Here is a 20873-nt window from a genome sequence, read left to right as displayed (position 1 = left end):
TGAGCATACTTAATATTTGGCACAAAAAAGAACTATCTATATTAACAGAACTGGCAGAATACTGCAAAACAACATGAACATAAAAATCAGTTTGGACATGAGAATCTTACAAGCACAAATATTTATAGAAAATGATTTTGCTTTCCCTGGACTCTTGCATCAGAAGCCTGATTCTAAGGCTATGTCTGCTCTGCACTGTCGTTGGTAAAACTTTTGTCGGTTAGGGGTGTCGAAGAAACACATCCCTCATTGACAATAGTTTTACCGACAAAAAGCACCGGCGTGGACAGCGCTATGTCAGTGGGAAATGCTCTCCGTCGACAAAGCTACTGCCCCTTGCTGGGGGTGGTTTTATTTTGTCAGCAGGCGAGCGGCTACACTGCATAGACTGACCTGGTCTAACTTACAAACTTAGGTTGATGCAAGGAGACTTGCATTGCCCTATTTGTTCATGTGCCTACCACCCAAATCTGTCTCTGGGGCATTTGTGTCAGACATTACAGCAGGGCAATAAAACTACCTCCCCGAATGGCATGGAGCCATGGTCAACCTACTGAGGTTAACACAGTTCATGCATAGATACTGCATGACTTGTCATTTCTATTGCTAGAATCTCCCGAAAGGCACTGCACCAGGTGGCAGTGTGTAGCACACTGGGATACCTGCACCACACTTTGCACTGATGCAAGCTCTCCTGGTGAGTATGCTGAGCACTGATGCAAGCAGCCAACTATGCATGCACCCCAAAGAGAGTCACATTTTGGCAGCTGTGCATTGACAAAACTTGCATTGACCAAAGATTGTAGTGTAGACATGGGCACAGAGAGACAGAAAACAGCAGCAGCAGGATAGAGCGACTAGAGAGAGGGAGAACTGGCACATTTAGAAAGCTATTGAGAAGAACAGAAGCTGAAGAAAGTTGCTGGAGAGCGCTGGCCAGAGCTGGGGAACCCAGCTGAGGCCTGGTCTACACTACAGAGTTCAGTCGATGTAAGACAGCTTAAGTCAGTGTCTACACTACAGCCTTACTCCTGCCAACGTATGTGCCGTACTACACCCATATAATAGCTCCACCTATGCAAGAGATGTAGGGCTTATGTTGGTGTAATTAGAGTGATGCAGTGTCCATGTAGACACGGCAAGTTACTTACATTGGCTATTGGCTATCATTCTTGTCAATTTCACGGCTGCCTGCTGGAACCGTGAAATTGACAAGTAAGCCGTTCACAGCTCGGGCTGACACACTGGAGCTAGAGCCTGGTTGCCCCTGAGCTCCCTGGTCTGAGCTGGGCCACTGGCCTCCCCACTCGGAATTGGGCTGCTCCCTACCCCCATCCCCGGGCTCCCGGCTCCCCACTAAGGGTCGGCAACTTGTGGGAGGGACACTAAGGGGGGCACCAGCTAAAGGGGAGGACATGTGACCTCCCCATGTGACTCGTCCCTGCCCCACGCCCAGCCTAGGGCCCCTGCATTCTCCCCATCCCCTCCCCATTCCACGTTACCTGAGGGGGGCTCTGTCCTCCCGCTGCTCCAGCTCCCCCTGGCATGTTCAGCTGCTCTTCCTGGCAGCCCGGCCCTGGAGCCACTCCCCCATGCCCAGTGCAGCACAGCAGCTGCCTGGGAAAGTGCCTGGCTGCGGCGGCAGCAGGCTGCCTTCCGCTCAGGCTTGGCTTCCAGGACAGCGGCTGAGCAAGTCAGAGCCCCCCTGCGCTCCCTGGCATGCTCAGAATCGGCTCCTGTCCTCAGAAGCTGAGCCTGGGCAGGGGGCAGCCTGCTGCTGCTGTAGCCAGGTGTTCGCTCTCCCAGTCAGCCGCTGCTCTGCACCAGGCAGCGTCCCAGGCAGAATGTCTGGAAGAGGAGAGGCTCTTGTCCTGGCCCTTCCTCTCCCTGACTGGGCATAGGCGTGGGAACTAGGGCTGCTGCTGGCCCCGCACACCCAGGCTCCTGGCTACCGGCCTCAGCTCTTGGGGGGAGGGGAGAAGTGGACAGGGGTAATGGGGGGCTGGTTTTCAGCACCCCCACTATTAAAAATGTTCCAGCGCCACTGTACCAAGGCTGGCTGTTGGGGGCACTTGACCCTTTGTGAACCTCCCCCGAGTCGCTACTGCCAGCGGGGAGCTGCACATGGAGCTGAGCCCGGGTTTTCAGCCCCCCACACTGCCTCTCTTAAGTCAGTGGAAGTGCTCCTGGTGAGGACACGCACCACCGACAGAAAGAGGGTAGTGCGGACATGAACCACCGTAGTAAAAGTTTGTAGCGTAGACATGCCTGCAGGAGAGCTTGTGCAGAGGCTCCTGGGCAAAAGGAAAGAAGAGCCTGGAAATGAGAGGCTTGATGCTGGAGGGTGGATCCCAGGTAGGACTTATGGATGAGGAGTCCTGGGGCAGTGGAGCACTGGGGGAGCCTCTTGCAGCAGACTTGAGTGGGGGGCCAAGCCCAGCTTTTAGCAATGACTGGACTGAGGGATTGCATACAAGCAGATAACTGATACAAAAGGTTCTTTAGTCAGGATTCTTAGGTTGCTCTACTGCCTGTGCTAAGCTGTCAAGTGTTAAATAATTTACACCGAAGGTGCACTAACACAGAGTAGTTCTGAAACCTAGTGAGTGTTAAATAATCTATAAAGCATCACTCTTAGGCCTTGTCTACACTGGCAAGTTTCTGTGCCAGTAAAGCAGCTTTCTGCGGTATAACTTCCAAGGTGTGCACACTGCCAAGCCACTTAGTGCGCAGAAACTGCGCAGTTGCAGCGCTATAAAAAAACCACCCCAATGAGAGGCGTACAGCTTTTTGCGCTGGGCTACAGTGCCACGGTGCCAGTGTAGACACCCTGGTCGATTACAGTGCTGCGATTGGTCTCCGGGAGGTGTCCCACAATGCCTGTTCTCGCCTTTCTGGTCATTGGTTTGAACTCTACTGCCCTGCCCTCAGGTGACCAATCGTGAGCCCCACCCCGTAAATTCCTTGGGAATTTTCAAAGTCCCCTTCCTGTTTGCTCGGTGACACATTCAGTGGTCTCAGCACATCTTTCCAGGTGACTATGCCTGCTCCATGCACCGGACGATCCCCCGCTTGGAGCAATGCCGAGCTGCTGGATCTCATCAGCATTTGGGGAGAGGAGGCTGCCCAGTCTCAGCTGCACTCCAGCCATAGGAATTATGATACCGACTGACAGATTTCATGATTCATGACAGAAAGGGGCCATCACCAGACACACTACAGTGCAGGGTCAAAGTGAAGGAGCTGCGGGACGCCTACCATAAGGCGCTGGAGGCAAACCGCCACTCTGGTGGTGCGCCCACGAGCTGCCGGTTCTACAAAGAGCTGGACGCAATACTCGGTGGTGACTCCACCTCCACTGCGAAGAGCACTGTGGATACTTTGGTGGCTCATGTACCAGTCGCGAGTTGACCGAGCCAGGAGGAGGAAGTCTTGGATGAGAATGGGGAGGGGAAGGGGGAACCAGAGGCAGAGGATGACTTGGAGGCCAGAGATGCATGCAGCCAGGAGCGCTTCTCTACCTTGGAGGAGGCTAGCCAGTCACAGCTGTCAGATGTTGGCGAAGCACAAACAGGAGAGGAGGCCCCTACTAAGTGGATTGAATTTTGGGAATCACTGAAGGGAGATGTTGGGGGCAGGAGAGTTGCATAAAGCAGGTTTGTGGTCTGTATGATGTGTGTACCACCACATGCCTAGTCTGAGTGGCAGAACAGGGTGTTGATTGACTCCCTCTCCAATGACAGGGCAGCTCTCATTCTTGTGTCCTTGTGCCGCAGGGCTGGGGCAAGCTCTTCACACAGTCCCAGTCCCAGACATGCATGATGATGTGATCCCAACACTCAGTGCTTGTTTCCCAAGCCCAAAAGTGGCGTTCCACTGTTGTCAGCCCCTCCATGAATGCCACAACAGCGGTTTCCCTTCAGTGCTCTCTGAGCAGCACTGTAACTGCCAGCGGTGTAACTCTGCCAGTGTAAACATACCCTTAGTGATCCATGTCCTTTTTTCTCCTGAAGGATGATTGTAGGAGATTGAGATAGTAAGTCCACCTATCAACCTATTAATTAGCAACAAAATTGTCTGGTGTGAAGTTTTAGAGCAGAGGTTCTCAGAATGTGGTGGACTGTGGAGAGCTGACTGGCTGGGTTGCTCTGGTTTCTTCTTGTTTCCAGCTGTTACATTTCAACATTATGTTCAAAACTGCCAACATACATTAGATACTTAGCTTACATGCGAAAGTAATACTAGCAATCACTGTAGTTTTTCATGTTTATTTCATATTTAAGTGAATAAGAGCAAAACAAATAGACATTGAAATATCAAAATCCTTTTGGTGTAGAATGGTTTTTGGGGGGAAGGGAGCATAGAACTTGGGAGATGGGCTGAATATTGGGGTCACTGATCTGGGCTAGGCAATGGGGATGAGGACAGTTCTGCATCCCATTGGTGTTGATCACCCTTAATTCCCATTCATGTCAGTACTGCTTGTTGGTGTCAATACCTCACAGGCTCAGACTCCAGTAGAGGCATCAGACAGATCTGCTTTCCAGCCCTGCACCCCTATCAATCTCTCTACTTTCTAAATAGCCAGGCTCTGCTCCTTGGAGATGTTAAGCCTCAAAAGCAAGAGTCTAAGTCTCATAGACTTGCTAAGTCTTGTCAGACTGAGGCTACAACAGGTCACCAGATGGAGACACTACCTCTAGCAGAGGTGCGCTCTTCAGGCAACTCTGGGTCCAGGTATTCCCTACCTTTTCCCTCTGTGTGTTGCTGATAGGAGCTAGGATATGGTAGAAAGAGAAAGTTGAAGCCAAAGCTGACTGAGAAGTGGAGCTTCTCTGGTGACCCTACTGTGGTTTGCCAGAAGGGAGCTGTGGTGTGACTCAGGGACTCCCATAGCTGAAGGAAGCAGAGTGGGGAGAACGTGGATGGAGGAACCTGGAAAATGCAGCTAATGTTTTTTGAAGTTCTGGTCTAGTTCACCAGAGTGTATGTTTTGGGAAATGGTCACTGCATGTGTGTGTTTGCCACCCTCCTCTTCTCTGTGCTTCCTATAAAAACAAGAAAAGAAACAATACTTTTCCTATAGTGTCTTTTCAAAATGGAATGATCTGGTCTTTCGACATGCACAAGATGTTAGTCTTATAGCCTGAGCTATCCCTACAGCTCTGGCAGTAAAATAACCCAGGTGCTAAGTTTTTACTGCAAGCAGGGCCGGCTCCAGGGTTTTGGCCGCCCCAAGCAGCCAAAACAAAAAACAAACAAAAAAGCCGCGATCGCGATCTAAAAAAAACCGCGATCGCAATCTGGGGCGGCAATTCGGCGGGAGGTCTTTCACTCCCAGGCGGAGTGAGGGACCGTCTGCCGAATTGCCGCCGAATACCTGGACCTGCCGCCCCTCTCCGGAGCGGCCGCCCCAAGCACCTGCTTGAGAAGCTGGTGCCTGGAGCCGGCCCTGACTGCAAGAGTCATAATTTCATACTGAGTCTTAAAGGGGGAAGAGAAAAAACTGTAAGCATATCACTTTGTATTGAGTGAATTCAGTATAGTCCTTCAATCTAGATTAAAAGTACCTTCCTCTACTAGGTCTCAATGCAGGTGATGTGATAGCATTTACTAAGTAACCTATATGCTAGACCACAAAAGTTTTCAGCCTCTACAGAAAAAGGTTTTCTAATTTTTTTTTATTGCATGACTGAGCATTTAGTTAAACAAATGATCTTAGCTCAAAGAGCCGAGAAGGAGGGTGCATTTTCTTAGATCATGTTTCATAATACACATGCCGTATGTGCCAGACATCTTATAAGCCTTATACTTTTTCAGCCTGAGTTAAAAGAAAAGCTAACACTAGAGAAATAGGAAATCAGCTGATTCTCCTTGAATGTGGAAAGGGCGAATTTCTGTGCATGAGCAGAGCACCCCCTTGAGTACAGATGTAAAATTCCAAAGAGAAATGTCTTTTCTGAGACAGACCAGGAAGCCGGGCATAAGTATTAGCAGCCAGGGCCAGGGACACTATGGCGCTTTCTAGTGGATAACAGTGAACCAGATGAGATTTTCATCAGTAGAGAACAGATCCTTATGGAGGCAAAAGCTGATCAGAGTAACTGACATGGAGGCAAGGGTTACAACTTCCTCTTCAACTCCTTTCTCCCAGTGACAACATAAAAGCAGGACCCTCATCCACCCCAGAACTCAATTCAGAAGATTGGAGGGAGGGACATCGCTAACAGATGCAGCACTGCCAATTCTTGTGATTTTTATGTGAGTCTCACGATATTTGGTGTTTTTTCTTAAAGGCCCAGTGGCCGAAATCAAGAAATGGCAATGCAAATCTCAGGCTTCATTTATTATTTGGCCTGGCTCATGCCTTTGAAATAATGGGGGTTGGCATTGCTGCAGATACCTTTGCCACTAAACCAACTGCCTCTCCACTCCCAGTGAAAGGTGGAAAGTGAGGGGGGAAGAACACCCCTGCTCAGCAGCTGGTCTTTATTAAATGCTGCCTCCTAACGGTTTTTCTATATGTGTCTGAATCCCCTGTGACGAACTTTGTAAATACGTTTTTTTCAACAGGTAAGATAGTATGATCGTGTTTAAGCCATTGTAGGTAAAATTCTCCCTGTTCAGAGGAAACCACACAAGACCAATACAACGCTGAACTCTCTCAGGGACATTTCATGGAAACACTTAAGTGGTTCAAAGGCTTTGGGTGGACCCTCAGCTGAGGGGTGAATTTCCTCCTGTGTGAATAGATAATTTCTCCCACTTTGCCCTCTTCAGTTTGCTAGTTTCTGAGTTTTCCACTTCCCTTCTGTAACTCTCCAAGTTCTGTACTTGCCGTAGGTTCATTGAGCTGTGGTTTGTGTCATACAGACAAGCCCTGGAAATAACTTATCTGTGGTATATAGCAGTGGTTTTCATACTTTTTTTTTTCATGGATCACTTGAAAATTGCTGAGGGTCTCGGCGGACCACTTAATGATCTTTCCAAATATTGTTTATACCGTTAGCTAACTATTGTAAAGTGCTTTGGATAAAAGCGCTATATAAAAAAAACCTTAATAATAAACGTTTTTGTTCTACAAATAAAAGCACCCAATATTTTAATATCAGTAGTCTTACCTTTCTAAAGCGATGGATGTGCCCTCTCATCCCCACCATGGCAGCCCCCAAGCTGGGGCTGGGACGGAGGGGAGTCTCTCCTCTGCCACAGAAATGAGGCTTGGAAGGAGGGGGATCTCTCCTGCAACCACAGCCCTGAAGCTGGGGAAAGTCACTGTGATGGGTTCAGTCACAGAAATCCCCTTGGGACTGTCATCTGATGTGCTGAAATTACCTCTGAGCCCATTTTCCCTGCCCGCTTGGGACTCCAGAACCCTGCCTTGTTGAGCCAGACATGCTAGCCTGTTGCAACACAGACCCAGGGTCTGGGCCATGCCCCCAAAGCTGCAGGCTTTAAGTGAAAACAGCTCTGCAGGTTACCTGACTCTAGCACCCAGACACCCAGCTCCCAATGGGATCCAAACCCCAAATAAATCCATTTTACTCTGTATAAAGCTTATACAGGGTAAACTCATAAATTGTCCACCCTCTATAACACTGATAGAGAGATATGCACAGCTGTTTGCTCCCCCCAGGTATTAATCACTTACTCTGGGTTTACTAATAAACAAAAGTAATTTTATTAAGTATAAAAAGTAGGATTTAAGTGGTTCCAAGTAATAACAGACAGAACAAAGTAAGTTACCAAGCAAAATAAAGCAAAAACACGCAAGTCTAAGCCAAATACATTAAGAAACTGATTACAGATAATACCTCACCCCCCAGAGATGTTCCAATAAGCTTCTTTCACAGACTAGACTCCTTCCTAGTCAGGGCCCAATTCTTTCCCCTGGTACAGTCCTTATTAGTTCCAGCAGCCATCTCAGGTGGTAACTAGGGGTTTTCTCATGACTAGCTGCTCTTTGTCCTGCTCCACCCCCTTTTTATAGTTTTTGCACAAGGCGGGAGTTCTTTGTCTGTACTTGGCCCCCGCCCCTCCTTCTGAATGGAAAAGTACAAGGATTAAGATGGATTCCAGTATCAGGTGACATGATCACATGTCCTGTGAGACCCCAGCCACCATTCTTCCTGGGCTGGCTTACAGGTACACAGGAAGGTTTGCAAGTAAACAGAGCCATTTACAGTTCATTGATTCTGAAGCATCCTTAATGGCTTCCACTTAATATGTTTACATCAGCAATACAAGTGCATAACTTATTCTCCTAATTTCAGAAATAGAAATAATACATGCAAACAAATAGGATGAACACACTCAGTAGATTATAAGCTCTGTAATGATACCTTACAAGGGACCTTTTGCATAAAGCATATTCCAGTTACATCATATTCACATTCATAAGCATATTTTCATAAAGCATATGGAGTGCAATGTCACAGTCACCTCTTTCTCTGCCCGCCGCAGCCCTTCACATTCCAAATTCCCCCACCCCCTCTTCTCACCCCACTGCCCCCCTCCCCTCTCCCTCCTATTCCCCCCAAGGCCACCACCTCACCTTACATGTGCGTCTTCTCCAGGGTCCAGGCACCTGATTAGTGGAGCCATGCCTGCGTGGCTCCACTAATTAGGTGGATGGCCCTTCATTCTTTCATGTGCAGCTGCTCAGGCACGCACCTTAGAGGGAACTATCCACAGACCACCTGAATGGAGCTCCCGGACCACTGGTGGTCCACAGATCACAGTTTGAGAACCTTTGATATATAGGAAGACCTGCAGACCTGAACTGGTGAGCATGGAATTGTTATTGAAACATGATTCTGTGCTATTTGAAAGAAAGAACTCCTGCTCCCATTCCTTGGATGAGAACATGAGAGCTCAAATTTGTTCTTAAAGTTGAAAGCAAAACCTAGAGTACTGTACTAATGCCAGTGATCTGTCTTGCATTATAGATCAGTTGCACTTGGCGAGTCTGACCTAAATATTTGCATTCATTTTTCTCATGTTATTAGAGAAAAAATAATGAATTGCCTAACAGGTAATCTCCCATCTCTTCCAGACCAAAAGATATAGAGATAGATATGTAGGAGATGTCCCAGGCAGAGTCACTGTTGTTTTGAGATGAGAGCTGGGGACTGGGAGTTAATTCTTAGATTGTGTGTGACCTAGATCTAATCACTTTCTCTCTCCATGCCTGAGTTTACCCCAAATTAGACATAATACCTCCTACCTCACAGCAGAGTTGAGGCTTAAATAATGAGTGTCTGTAAAGCACTGCAAGATTGCAGATGAAAGGTGCTTGAAAAGTGAAAATTATCTGAGCATCCACTGAAAATTTGAGTACATTGGCCCTTTAAGTTAGGGATGGCCAACCTGTGGCTCCGGAGCCACATGCGGCTCCTTGTATAGGCACCAACTCTGGGGCTGGAGCTACAGGTGCCAAATTTCCAGTGTGCCGGGGGGTGCTCACTGCTCTGCCACAGGCCCTGTCCCCACTCCACCCCTTCCCGCCCCCTCCTTTGAGCCTGCTATGCCCTCGCGCCGCCTCCTCCCCACCCAGAGCCTCCTGCATGCCACAAAACAGCTGATCAGGAGGTGCGGGGAGGGAGGGAGAGGCGCTGACTGGCAGGGCTGCCAGTGAGTGGGAAGTGCTGGGAGCGGGGGTGGGGGCAGAGCTGATGTGAGGCTGCTGACATATTACTGTGGCTCTTTGGCAATGTACATTGGTAAATTCTGTCTCCTTCTCATGCCCAGGTTGGCCACCCCTGCTTTAAGTGATAAGTCTCAGGGGAAATATGGAGCTGTATTCTCCTGCCCCACAAGAATTCCTGCATAGAGAATAGAAAACTGAGTTTCCACTTGCAGAGTTTCCTGCTCTCTCTTCTGCCAAGGGAACCCTCCCTCTGCCTCCCACTGTAGAATGGGCAAGAGGTTCAACCACCCCAACTTATAGATCTCCCAAGATACCCAGGCCTCTATGTGCCCTGAAACAGAAGTGCTGCCATTGGCACAGTCCCCTCAATGAGTGTACAGCAGCAGGTGTGGAAGGCAGTCTACAGGTGAATGTAATACTCAAGTGCTTTTCCTATTGGAATTCCACTGGGTGTGCAGGAGAAAATGCTTAACTCTCCTCTGCTCCATTTTTTTTTTTTTTGCAAGGCTCCAGCTAGGTGGAAGAGTGTCTATGAGCCCAAGGAAAAGGGGGGGTGAGCTGTAGAGTTGGTATTCCCCTTCCTTCCACGTCTCCTCTTGTTGTTCCTCTCCATTCAGGGGATCCTATGGTCAGTGAGTCTGGGTCAGTGATTCAAGTTGCACACCAGTGTAGAGATACTTTCTAACTGGAAAACTATTATAAAACCAAGATCATTCCAGCAATGTTTGAATTCAGTTTTATGTTTTTAAAAAGCAATTTAATGATCTTGCAAGATACAGCACAGTTACTGTAGTTAATAGTCATGCAAATATTGTGACTTGTAAAAGTAACATAAACATGTTTCCAACCTTGTGGGATTTCCTTTCAATGCATGAGAATTAAAAGAACTGGAACTTCATATGAATTTTCATCTAGAGTGATAGAATAAAGGAGACTAAAGAAATGCCTGGGGAGACATGAGTGCATATCCGAGAAAAGAATTTGGCCCACGTTTAAGGGGAAAAAGGTGAAGGGTTTTACTTGTTTGGCTGTCAAGATAGATATCTATATTATGAGTGTTTTACAAAGGGGAGTTTGTAATAGACATTTCTGGGGGTCAGAGCCAGATTGCAGCAGCTTTATATCAGGATTGCTTTGGATTCTGCTACAGTACTTCTAACATTAGAGAACCATACCTCTGTTATCACCAGCTGATATGCTTATAGGTAAAGGAAGAATGCTAAAAAAACAATCTGTTATAACTCTTGACCTTTTTATCACCAATACAAAGCTGAATGTGGTTGATTCCAGAGCATCAGTAATATTTTACCAGGGTACGCTGAAAACAATATCTTGTAGCAGTGGGTCACTTAGGAATCGGATACAGTATGTGCGTATGCATTAAAGCCCTAGAAAAGAGCCTTAGCGGCAGCTAACACATCCTGCATAGCAAAAGCTAGGGAGAGAAGTTCACACAACAGTTCACGGAATAAAAGTTTGTCCTCAGTCTGAGGCATGAGCCCAAATGCCAAATTTGGATCAGAATCTCACTGGCCCATTTGGCCCATGCAGCCCTGAGATGTGACACTTGGGTCCAGATCCAGATACCAACTTTACCAAAACTTGGGTGGAATCAGATCCAGGATTCCAGTTCAGGTCTCTCTTAAAATCTGATTTTGTGCATACTGGATGCATTCTGAAAGGTACTGAGTGCCATTAATACCCATTGAATGGGAGTTGAGAGCAGCCAGCATCTTACAGGAAGCTTTGCCATTGACTATGAAGGGGCTAAGATGAGGTCTTTGTACCAGTTCTATTTTGGCCAGACTGCTTTGCCCATTAATAATGCACTTATGAAGCTGCTGTTAGGATCTTAACAGAGAACTGCCCGACTCTTTAGTGGTTACTGAACATTGACTTTGAATTAATGAAGATCCTTTCTGCAGGGGGATAGATACTGTCTCTAACAGTAACAGTGCTTCCGATACGAGGTTGCAGGATATAGATTTTGGCTCATTTTTTGTAATTTAAAAAAAAAATAACAATATAGATTCTGCATTGGTGTTAAAGTTATAGTAATCTGACCGCAGCATATATGCTTCGTAGAAGAAAATATAACAGACAACTCCAAGGACTATAAAAAACAATCATTAAGGGTACTTTAAAGTGGTCCCACTGATCCTAAGACTATTTGTATTACTGTAGCACCTCGGAGCTCATTATGCTAGGGGCTGTACAAACCCAATAAAAGGACAATTCTGGTGGGAAACACCTGATACCAACCAAGTGATAATTGCTCCCCACCTCCAAGTAAACTATATGCTGAGTATCTTCCCTTTATCTCTAGGTAAAGGTTATAGGAAAGCTTGTGCTAAAACTTAAATGACATTCAAATACAATGCTTTAATGGTATGGGAGACTTCCAACTAGCCAATGCAGCCTTACAGCTCTAAGAATGCAGAGTCCTATGATTATCTCACACATACACACTTAAAGCTGTACTTTGCTTGTATAAGCTCCCAAACTCGCTTCCTATATTTTGACAGTCTCCTCCTATATTTCATTGAGATAATCCTGGTCAGCATATATAAGAAAGCCGGTAAATAAACTGTCTGTCCAGTAGGGATCATAAAAGAGCCCGTTTTGTTCCGAGTAGAAGATCTGCAACCACACCTCATCATCCTGTTTCAGGGAAATAATGGTTGACCCAGAGGCCACATCGTGGTTACCAGTGTTGGCATCAAATGTCTTTATTCGGTATTGCCCGTTGTGGACCAACCCAATGGCCAAGTGTTTATTGGCCAAAGTTATGTCGTAAGTGAAGTAGTAAATACCAGGAATGCTGCATATAAATTTCCCACTGGAAGCATTGTAGTGCCCTCCTTCATTCATAAGGATCTTGTCAAATTTGATGGGCAGCCTCTCTCTCGGGTAGCTTTTGGTGACTGCGACTGAAAAGGCAGATTTGGCTTTTTTGGTGTCGCAGCTGCATGGTCCTGGCATCCCAGTATCGCCCTTTTTCCCTTTGGGTCCTTTCTTTCCTTGCACTCCATTTTTCCCATGATTTCCCTTAATACCCTTCGGACCTCGTGGACCTGCTTTGCCGATGGCGCCTGCTTTCCCCTTTGGTCCAGGTTTGCCTGGGTTTCCAGTTCTGCCTTGGGGACCTAGAAGACAAATTGCCTTCAGTGAGGTTTTTAGTGAACAATGTGATCAGGTGTGAGGGCGGTGTTATCATTACAACACTAAATTATCATATGGGAAAAAACCAGCCAGGATCCCCATCTATGGGCGATTTTAATGAAATAATACCTGGGGCTGGATGGGTACTGAGATCTGTCAATCATGTTGCCTTTTCTAACACAAACATTCAGAATGTACATTATAACAAAGGAACCTCAGTTTTGCTCACATTTTGCAACACATTTAAATGAGTACTGCTGGAAGGGTGCAGAGTGAGCCTGACAATGTTAGAAAGTGACGTCCTCCATTTATCCATGGATAACACAGATAGAAATAGTGCAGGCTTCCCCCCCACACCATCCTCTCTTGGTGCCTCGATCCTCAGTTGCAGAGTAGACAGAGAGTTCAGTTCACATGTCCATTTGCCCTTGGCATCTCTGCTGAAACTGCCAGTTAATACTGACTGTGATGGCAGTTTCTGTGCCATAGACATTTGTTCAAAGAAACAGGATGTAAACCTCCCAACACCTGGCAGGGACGGTCTAGGTATACTTGGTCCTGCCTCAGTGCAGGACTAGATGACCTCTCAGGGTCCCTTTCTAACTCTCAGGGTACTTAAGCTCTGGAATAGGCTGCAGAATCCCCATCACTAGAGGTTTTTAAGAACAGGTTGGAGATTGTCAGGGATGGTCCTGCCGCAGCACAGGGGTGCTGGACTTGATGACTTTTTGAGGTCCCTTCCAGCCTACATTTCTATGATTCTATGAGAAGGGTCCCACTGCACAGACAATGTGAAAGAACAGAACCTAATTTAAGACAGGATTCACTTTGTGGGTGTAAGAAGCAAAAGGAAGTCGGGAAGGTGACAGTGAGAGAGAAGAATCTGGCCTTCATTACCATACTATCTGAATACCTTAAAATCTAATGTATTGATCCTCACAGCACATCTGTGAGGGAGGGCACTGCTATTATCCCCATTTTACAGATGGGGAACTGAGGCAGAGCGAGGCTAGGTGACTTGCCCAAGGTCACAGAGGAAGTCTGGCAGAGCAGGGAAATGAATATAGTCCTGAGTCCCACACGAGCCTCTTAAACACTGGCCCATCCTTCCTCTCCAGCCACTAAACATGCTGTCTCACGAAGAGAAGACTTTGCAAAATGAAATGCTCCTATAGCCACTTGGCTACGTTGGAGTAATAATGAGCTATGAGATAACATAGCAAAATCTCACTTTGGGAAGGGTCAGCAATAAGAAATGTCACCTAGGACTTTCTAGGCAGGCATGAAAGAAAAGAATCATGGATCTCAATTACTGAGAATTAATTAGTGTGAAATAAAATTCCCCCAGTGGTTTAACATGACCTGTTTGGAACAGGGTGCCTTACTTAATTCAGTCACTGTTTTATCTGAGCCTCCCTTTTATTTGCTCAGAACCTGCGGAATCAGATCATCTGTATGTAAAATAGAATTACTTCCACCTTCATTTTGATCAGCTTTGAATGCTTTAGGCAGGAATACTTGAATTACCCTGTCTCTGAGTACAGAAAGTACCGAATTCGAGTCAGACCTGGGCCCCTTTCTGGGAGCTGCTAGATGTGAGACTGAGCTAGGAGCAGGGCTGGAACTGCTAGACAAGACAGTTGCATGACAGGTGAGAAACGTCAGGTGAAACCCAGAACTGGGACAATGGCCCAAGTATGGGTTTGGGAGCATAGGTGCTGGAACTAGGGCTGCTTGCTTGAAGTGGTTTCCATCATATAGAAGGTTTACAGTTTGGTTCAATGGCTCTCAGCACCCCTACTATATGCTCAGCACCTATGTCTGGGAGCAGCTGTTTTTTTTCAAATCTCCCTGAGTTTTCTGAACCTCTACTCTTCACCAGGATAGCCTGAAGTGTTAACAAAGCTCTAAGAGGCAGTTCCCTCTTACCTTCCTCTCCATGCTCTCCTTTCTCCCCATCCTCGCCATCTTTTCCATCCTTCCCTGGAAACCCCATTCGCCCAATTATTCCTGGAGACCCTGGTGCTCCTGGAGGGCCAGGAGGGCCCTGTGGCCCTGGCATGCTGCATATGAGCTGGTGGGAACCTTTCTGAAATTCTCCTTTAACAAAGCCACTGAGAAGCTGATTAGCTACGCAGGGCACGGTCCAGATGAGCAGAACCACAGTGATCATGGTGAAACCTGTCATAATGAAACAGAGGGGTTTACTGACATGTACCATGGCAGTCCAGTATACACACAAAAGTATCCCTACCCACCTTGCCAGGGTGTGGGGGGAGGAAAAGGAGTGTTTCTCCTCTCAATTGGGGCTAGTTGTATTGTTTTGGTGACTGGAGGAGTGAAGTGAACCACCCCATTTGAATCTGGGATCCTCTCTCTTGGACAGTCACATTGTTACCCTTACCTACACATCCACTTTCCTCTTCCCCTAATGAGAATGCCCCTGGCTTAACCCCTCTCCTTTGTTCTCTTATGACCTCTGCATTGAAATGGACTGGACAGCTGAACCTTATCTACTCCAAGATCACCCCCAAATTGGGGTTTGCCAGTCTGGTTACCAGAAATGAAGGGGGGACAAGCAAAGGGATGGGAAAGCAGGTTTGAGGATAACAAAAAGGGCCTTTGTTTCCTCAGACCCCTCTTTCTTTCATCTCCTGCTGTCACCTCTTTCCCCAACCCTTATCATTATATCTTCTTCTTTCTTTGCTATTTCTCCTTTTTATGCTTGATCCCTGAAAGCTGTGAAATGCAGAGTAGCAGTAATGGCGTGGGGTGAAGGGAGTGATTTGCTGCCTTTTAACAGAGCTAGAATCCTTACTGCTGGACTCTCATGTTTCTCATTACTCAGGGGTCTAGAGAGGTAACTCCTGAATACTCCAAGGGATTCCTGAACTGTCAGCAGCACTTGTCAAGTGTGGTTGAGAAGTTGAGAACTCTACCTATTTTCACTAGAAAGCTGTTTTTTCAGATCCATTTATTTCCCAGTCTGCCAAAATCTCGGCTAAGATTTTTTTTTTAACTTGGTTTTGCCCAAGGGCTACAAATCCAACATCCACCTCTCCTCACTCTTAGACTTGCTGAGCAAAGATGTCTATCTACCCTTCTGATTCCTTATCATGTCTCCATCAATTCCAGTCCACACAGCAAGCAGCACACTCTACAGCCTAATATCACATATCAGAGTCTCTCTAACTCTGAATATAGGCTGCAGCTGTTATCTCCTCACAGCTGTCAGAACTGGCAGGAGATCACTGACATTCTTCAGTACTTTATTCTCTGCCTCTTCACTTCCCCTTCCAGGCTCCCCCATCTTGCTTTGCCTTCTTTATACTGTATTCTCATCCCCTGATGTTTTCCTAACCTCACACCAAGTCGGCTCATTTTCCCTCCCTCTGTTTTTTGTGCCTCCGTGTTGTTTGGTTAAGAATTCTAGCTCAAGCCTCACTGGAAATGGGTACCATTAACTAAAATCCAAATCTGGTTGTGTCTGTTTCCTCTTGTAGTTCCTCCCCTCTCCCTGACTGTTACATTGAGGCAAATTCTGCTCTTAGTTACATCTCTGTAATCCCATTCACTTTCATGGTGTTTCATGGAAGTTAGCCCATTAGCATGTAAAATAAACCGATTTAAATGTAATAGCAGAGGCGTCTACTCACTGATATACAGTACTTAATCTGGTTTCAGAGTATTCCAGATTCTGATACCCTTTACACCTATTCAGTGATACCACTCATGGAGTGAGGAGCAACAAACTGTGAGTGAGGGTGACAGAAGAGGGACCTAATGATATAATTTAGAGACAATTATGACAATATGTGAATTAGGGGCCTGATTCTGTGAGGTGCGGAATGAGGGCATTGAGCGCCATGTAGGACTGACTCCTTCATTGTCAATAGGAACACTGCAGTCTCCTGGGGCTACATCCAAACCCTATTGAAGTCAAGAGAAAGATTCCCATTGACTTAAAGGAGCTTTGAATCAGGTTACTGATGCTCTAATTAGCCCAGACATTAGAAACTGAGATTATTATTAAAAGTATTGTGCAGAACACACATCTAACATCCTTCCCTGCTCACGCTCTCTGAAGGGGAGGGAATATGTAGTATTGTGTCCTCCAAGAGCCACGTAACTTCTTATTGCAAATCCATTGGGAAACTATGCTACAAATTAACATTGTATTGAATGCCCCACACTTTTTCAATGTATATAATTAAGAACATGCAGAGGAGTGAGAGACATAAAACAGATCTCTGGAAAGGGTTCAGTTCCTGAGCTATTTTGATCATCTCATTTCTGTGTTCTTTCTTGCTTAATACATATTTAAGTCAATTTACGGCTGGTGAAAGGTGTCAGATTAATAGCGTTGGAGATTGAAACCACAGAACAGGTATCACCGTGGGCAGATGAATAAAGACCTTTGCTCAATGTCCAGCAACAACAACAACAACAATAATAATAATAAAAAGCAAATAGAATGGTAGGATACCTAAGGAGTGCAATGGAGAATGACACTGAAAATATTATGATACTACTGGTCAGCCCTGGAATTCTGTTCAGTTCTGTTCACCCATCACAAATAGGGCCTAATGGAAATAGAGGGCATTCTGAGCAGAGCTGGGGAGGGAAATAGTTTTCCTGTCCCGCAAAAGTCTCTGAGATTTCAAAAATGTTCCCATCCTATTTTGGGGCAAACCCAAAACCTTTTGAGAGAGAGAAACCCTCCCAAACAGCTGAGTAATTAGGGAACTCAAGAGGGCTGTGGGAGAGTCAAATTAAGTCTCTGCTCTGCCTGATGCAGAACCTGTGTCTTTCACACCCCAGATGAATGCCCTAACCACCAGGCTTTTGCACATATGGGGCAGGTATCTTGCTCAGTGGATCCTAGACCCAAGAACTTTTTGTGAAAAGTTTCAGTTTTGTTGAAAAATTCCCAACCCGCCACAATTCTGAGACCGGCAACAGAAATAGAGGCATGGATAAAATTCCTTATGAAGAGAGACTGAAAAGAGGAGAGCTGTTTAGTGTAGAGAAGAGATGAATAAAAGGGAACAATATGGAGTTGTACAAAGTAACAAATGGCATAGAGAAACTAAATTGAACACTTTGGTTTACTTTGTCATAATCCTAGAATAAGGGCACAGTGGATGATGAAGGGCAGCCAATTTAAAACCGATAAATGCTTAATTATCCTGTGGAATTCATTGCAACAAGGTATCCTTTATAGTAGTAATTAGAAAAGAAAAACAGGACTTTTGGAAAGGATATAATGCCTCGTGCTTCAGGACATAAGCCAATCACAATCTTGTTAAGTTTAGGAAGAAAGCCTCCCTGGGGGCAGGATAGATGCCCACTGAGGGATTCCAATTCTCTCTCTCTCTCTCTCACTCAGCTTCAAAAAGCATATTGGAACCAGATCAACATATGACCCTGGACTCTCCAAACTTCAGACAATGGTCCCAGTAGCAAAGGTCAGAAAGAAAAAGTTTGGCATATTGCAAGATTTCAGTTGAGATATTACAGGTTGAACAACATTCAATGAGAATGTTTTCTATATTCAGGGTGTTGTTGAATGTTTGATCAAAAATATATCCCTTGTGTAATAATACACAGCACTTGTAAAGTGTCTGACAAACATCAGCTAATTATTGGAAGCTCTTCAGGGCAGGGACTGTCTTTGTTCTGTGTTTACACAGCACCTAGCACAAATGGGTCCTGGTCTGTAACTGTGGTTCCCAGCTGCTCCCACAATACTGGTAGTAAATAATAATAATCCTCTCATTACCCCTTCAGTTTAGTAATGTCATTTTAATACACTGATTTTTCTGGGGGGAAATGAGAAGTGACTTGCCTAAGACTATGGAATGGGTCAGTGTCAGAACTCAGGTATTCCTGCTTTTAGGGAATACGATACGGCAACTATAAATAAAAATAAAAATTAGGAAGTGAAAAGAGAATCCAGGCAAGAAAAAGTTTTGGCCGGACACCATGAATGAGCCATGGATGAATGGTTGGAAGAACATCCTTTTTATTGTCATGTACCATAGTTAACAGTGCTTCTCAAAGTGGTGGTCCGTAGACCGGTGCTGATCCGCGAGCCATCGGCTGCCGATCTGCGGCGAGTTTCCTCATAAGAGCGTTGAATAGGATAATAATATGGCACCAATCCCTGGCACATTGGGGGGAAAAAATTGCCGGTCCCCCACATCAGATAGCTTGAAAACACTGCTATAGTATACAATCTTTATTGCATTTCAGCTGCCTTGGAAATGTAAAGTCAGAGTAAAAATCCTAGAGCGGTTTATCCAAGTAGGAAAGTGGTTGTGTGGTGACCGATGACCTGACTCAATGGTAAATTTCCTTCAAGGAAGCTAAAAAGTACAAGTTGGAGGTGGGGGGGTGTTTGAAGGGGATGAGTGGGAGAGAGCTTCACTACACAGTAATTGACAAACGAGGCTAAAAATATATGGTGTTCTGTATTGCCTGAATAGGGACTGTAAGCTTTGACCATGCAGGCTATTAACTGGTGTTGCCTGAATTATATTTCCTCCCTGCTGCCTTATGACCTTACAGTGTCTTCTAACACCGATTTGTAAGTTAAAAGATTAGCTAAATCCTTGCATTCCAATGTTTCCCATAAATATTTGGACATCTGTTAAATAAAACAACAACCTCCTCACCCCAGATTCTTGCGGTATAATTCAAAAGGTCCTAATGTTCTTAAAATGACTGATTTCCCTTTCATTATAATTCTCATTACTGGTCATTATAATAAAGTATCACCCTAATGATAGCAGCAAAGCACTCGTCCACACAAAAGAAAACAATTATTTGATTTAAACAAGGTGTGCGATTAATAACTAGGGTGGCATGTTTAAAATGGATCCATTTAATCGCTTGTGTAGCTCAGTGAAAGTCAATAGATTTACATCGGGTCTGAATTTGGCCCATCGTCTGTTGTTAGGCAAAATGCTGATAACGTTACACTTCAAAAAAAGGAGAACAATATCCTTACGCTTTGGGTTGCATGACTGTCCCTGCCATTAAGCAAGCAGCTGATGCCTGTGCCAATCCCTCAGTAGCTTTGTGTAGAAAACCTTATTATACAAGTCACCAGTTAAAGAACAGAGAAAAAACTTCCCTGGGCTGGCTGAGCCCCGAAAACTCTATGACAAGCATTTTCCCACTGTAATATTTCTTTTAATTCAAGACTGTTGCCATTAAGGATTCCTTTGCATAACTTGGAAACCTGGCTGCTCAGTAATCTAGACCTTATTTAGCCAGTGTTTCAAAGTTAAGGATTAAAAAAAAAAAATAGGGGGGGGGGGAATTCTACTTACCAGCACTAATCTCGTCAGTAAGATCTTGACCTGCACTGGAAAATCTACTGAATCTTAAGCAGATGTTTCATTGCAAATCGTTGTGACACATTTTAGCATGAATCCCAGTTATTGCTGCAGACAACTTCCTTTCTGAGGGTAGCTTGAAAATTCAAGTCCTCAAACTGCGTTTTAAAAAGTTTATTCCTGTCGCTTCTATTCCCAGCTTCCTGCAGCAGCTTCAGGTTTTGGCTCAACTCTGCCAAAGGCATATTTTTATTATTGTGTAATGGGTTTGAGCCTCTTCCTTGTGTCACATGATATGGGAAGAGAATTTTTACACACATATGGCTGAAAAGCTCTTGATGCTTGGGATTGCCCCCAGCCCTCCCTTTCCTCTCTCTCCTCTGTTTCTCCTTTACAGACTAGTCTAAAAGGTTCAGACCGTGAATGATTCATGGTTGAGAGTTTGCCTGATGCAGTCTGTGTGTCTGTGCAAGGAGTGTTTGTAGGGAGATAGATTAGGTTAGCTTGACCCAGGATAAAAAATTCACACTTGATCCTTAGCACATTGGCAGGAGAGGAAGATCTTATCCTGGGGACTGAAACTCTGTTATCAATTCTAAAACGACTTAGGCAAATTGGTGGCAGGAGATTAGTCCCAAGCCTGGAAATGAAATAAGTAACGATGGCAATGGAATTAATCACTGACATCATCGTTAACCAGACAGTGCAACTCAACAGCT

The 20873-nt window shown here is 45.5% G+C and overlaps 1 protein-coding gene across 1 annotated transcript; it reads right to left on the bottom strand.

Annotated features, from left to right (window-relative positions):
* Window positions 1-10369: 10369 nt before the first annotated feature.
* Window positions 10370-20478, bottom strand: C1QTNF2 (C1q and TNF related 2). Its single transcript, XM_005297995.4, has 3 exons — window positions 20149-20478; window positions 14741-14992; window positions 10370-12795 (listed from the first exon to the last, which is right to left on the bottom strand). The coding sequence occupies exons 2-3, from the start codon at window positions 14982-14984 to the stop codon at window positions 12182-12184; spliced, it is 858 nt and encodes a 285-aa protein (XP_005298052.1). The 5' UTR covers window positions 14985-14992; window positions 20149-20478; the 3' UTR covers window positions 10370-12181.
* Window positions 20479-20873: the final 395 nt, after the last annotated feature.

Source organism: Chrysemys picta, chromosome 8 (genome assembly GCF_011386835.1).
Source record: "Chrysemys picta bellii isolate R12L10 chromosome 8, ASM1138683v2, whole genome shotgun sequence".
Classification (NCBI taxonomy): Eukaryota; Metazoa; Chordata; order Testudines; family Emydidae; genus Chrysemys; species Chrysemys picta.
This window is presented reverse-complemented; position numbering and strand designations above follow the sequence as displayed.

What these genes read in the sequence shown, in the direction of transcription:
- C1QTNF2 (XM_005297995.4), bottom strand. Translation starts at nt 14,984, where the DNA reads ATGATCACTGTGGTTCTGCTCATCTGGACCGTGCCCTGCGTAGCTAAT. An exon ending in AGGAGAGCATGGAGAGGAAG is followed by an intron (nt 12,796 to 14,740) that starts GTAAGAGGGAAC and finishes TTTGTCTTCTAG; the next exon opens with GTCCCCAAGGCAGAACTGGA.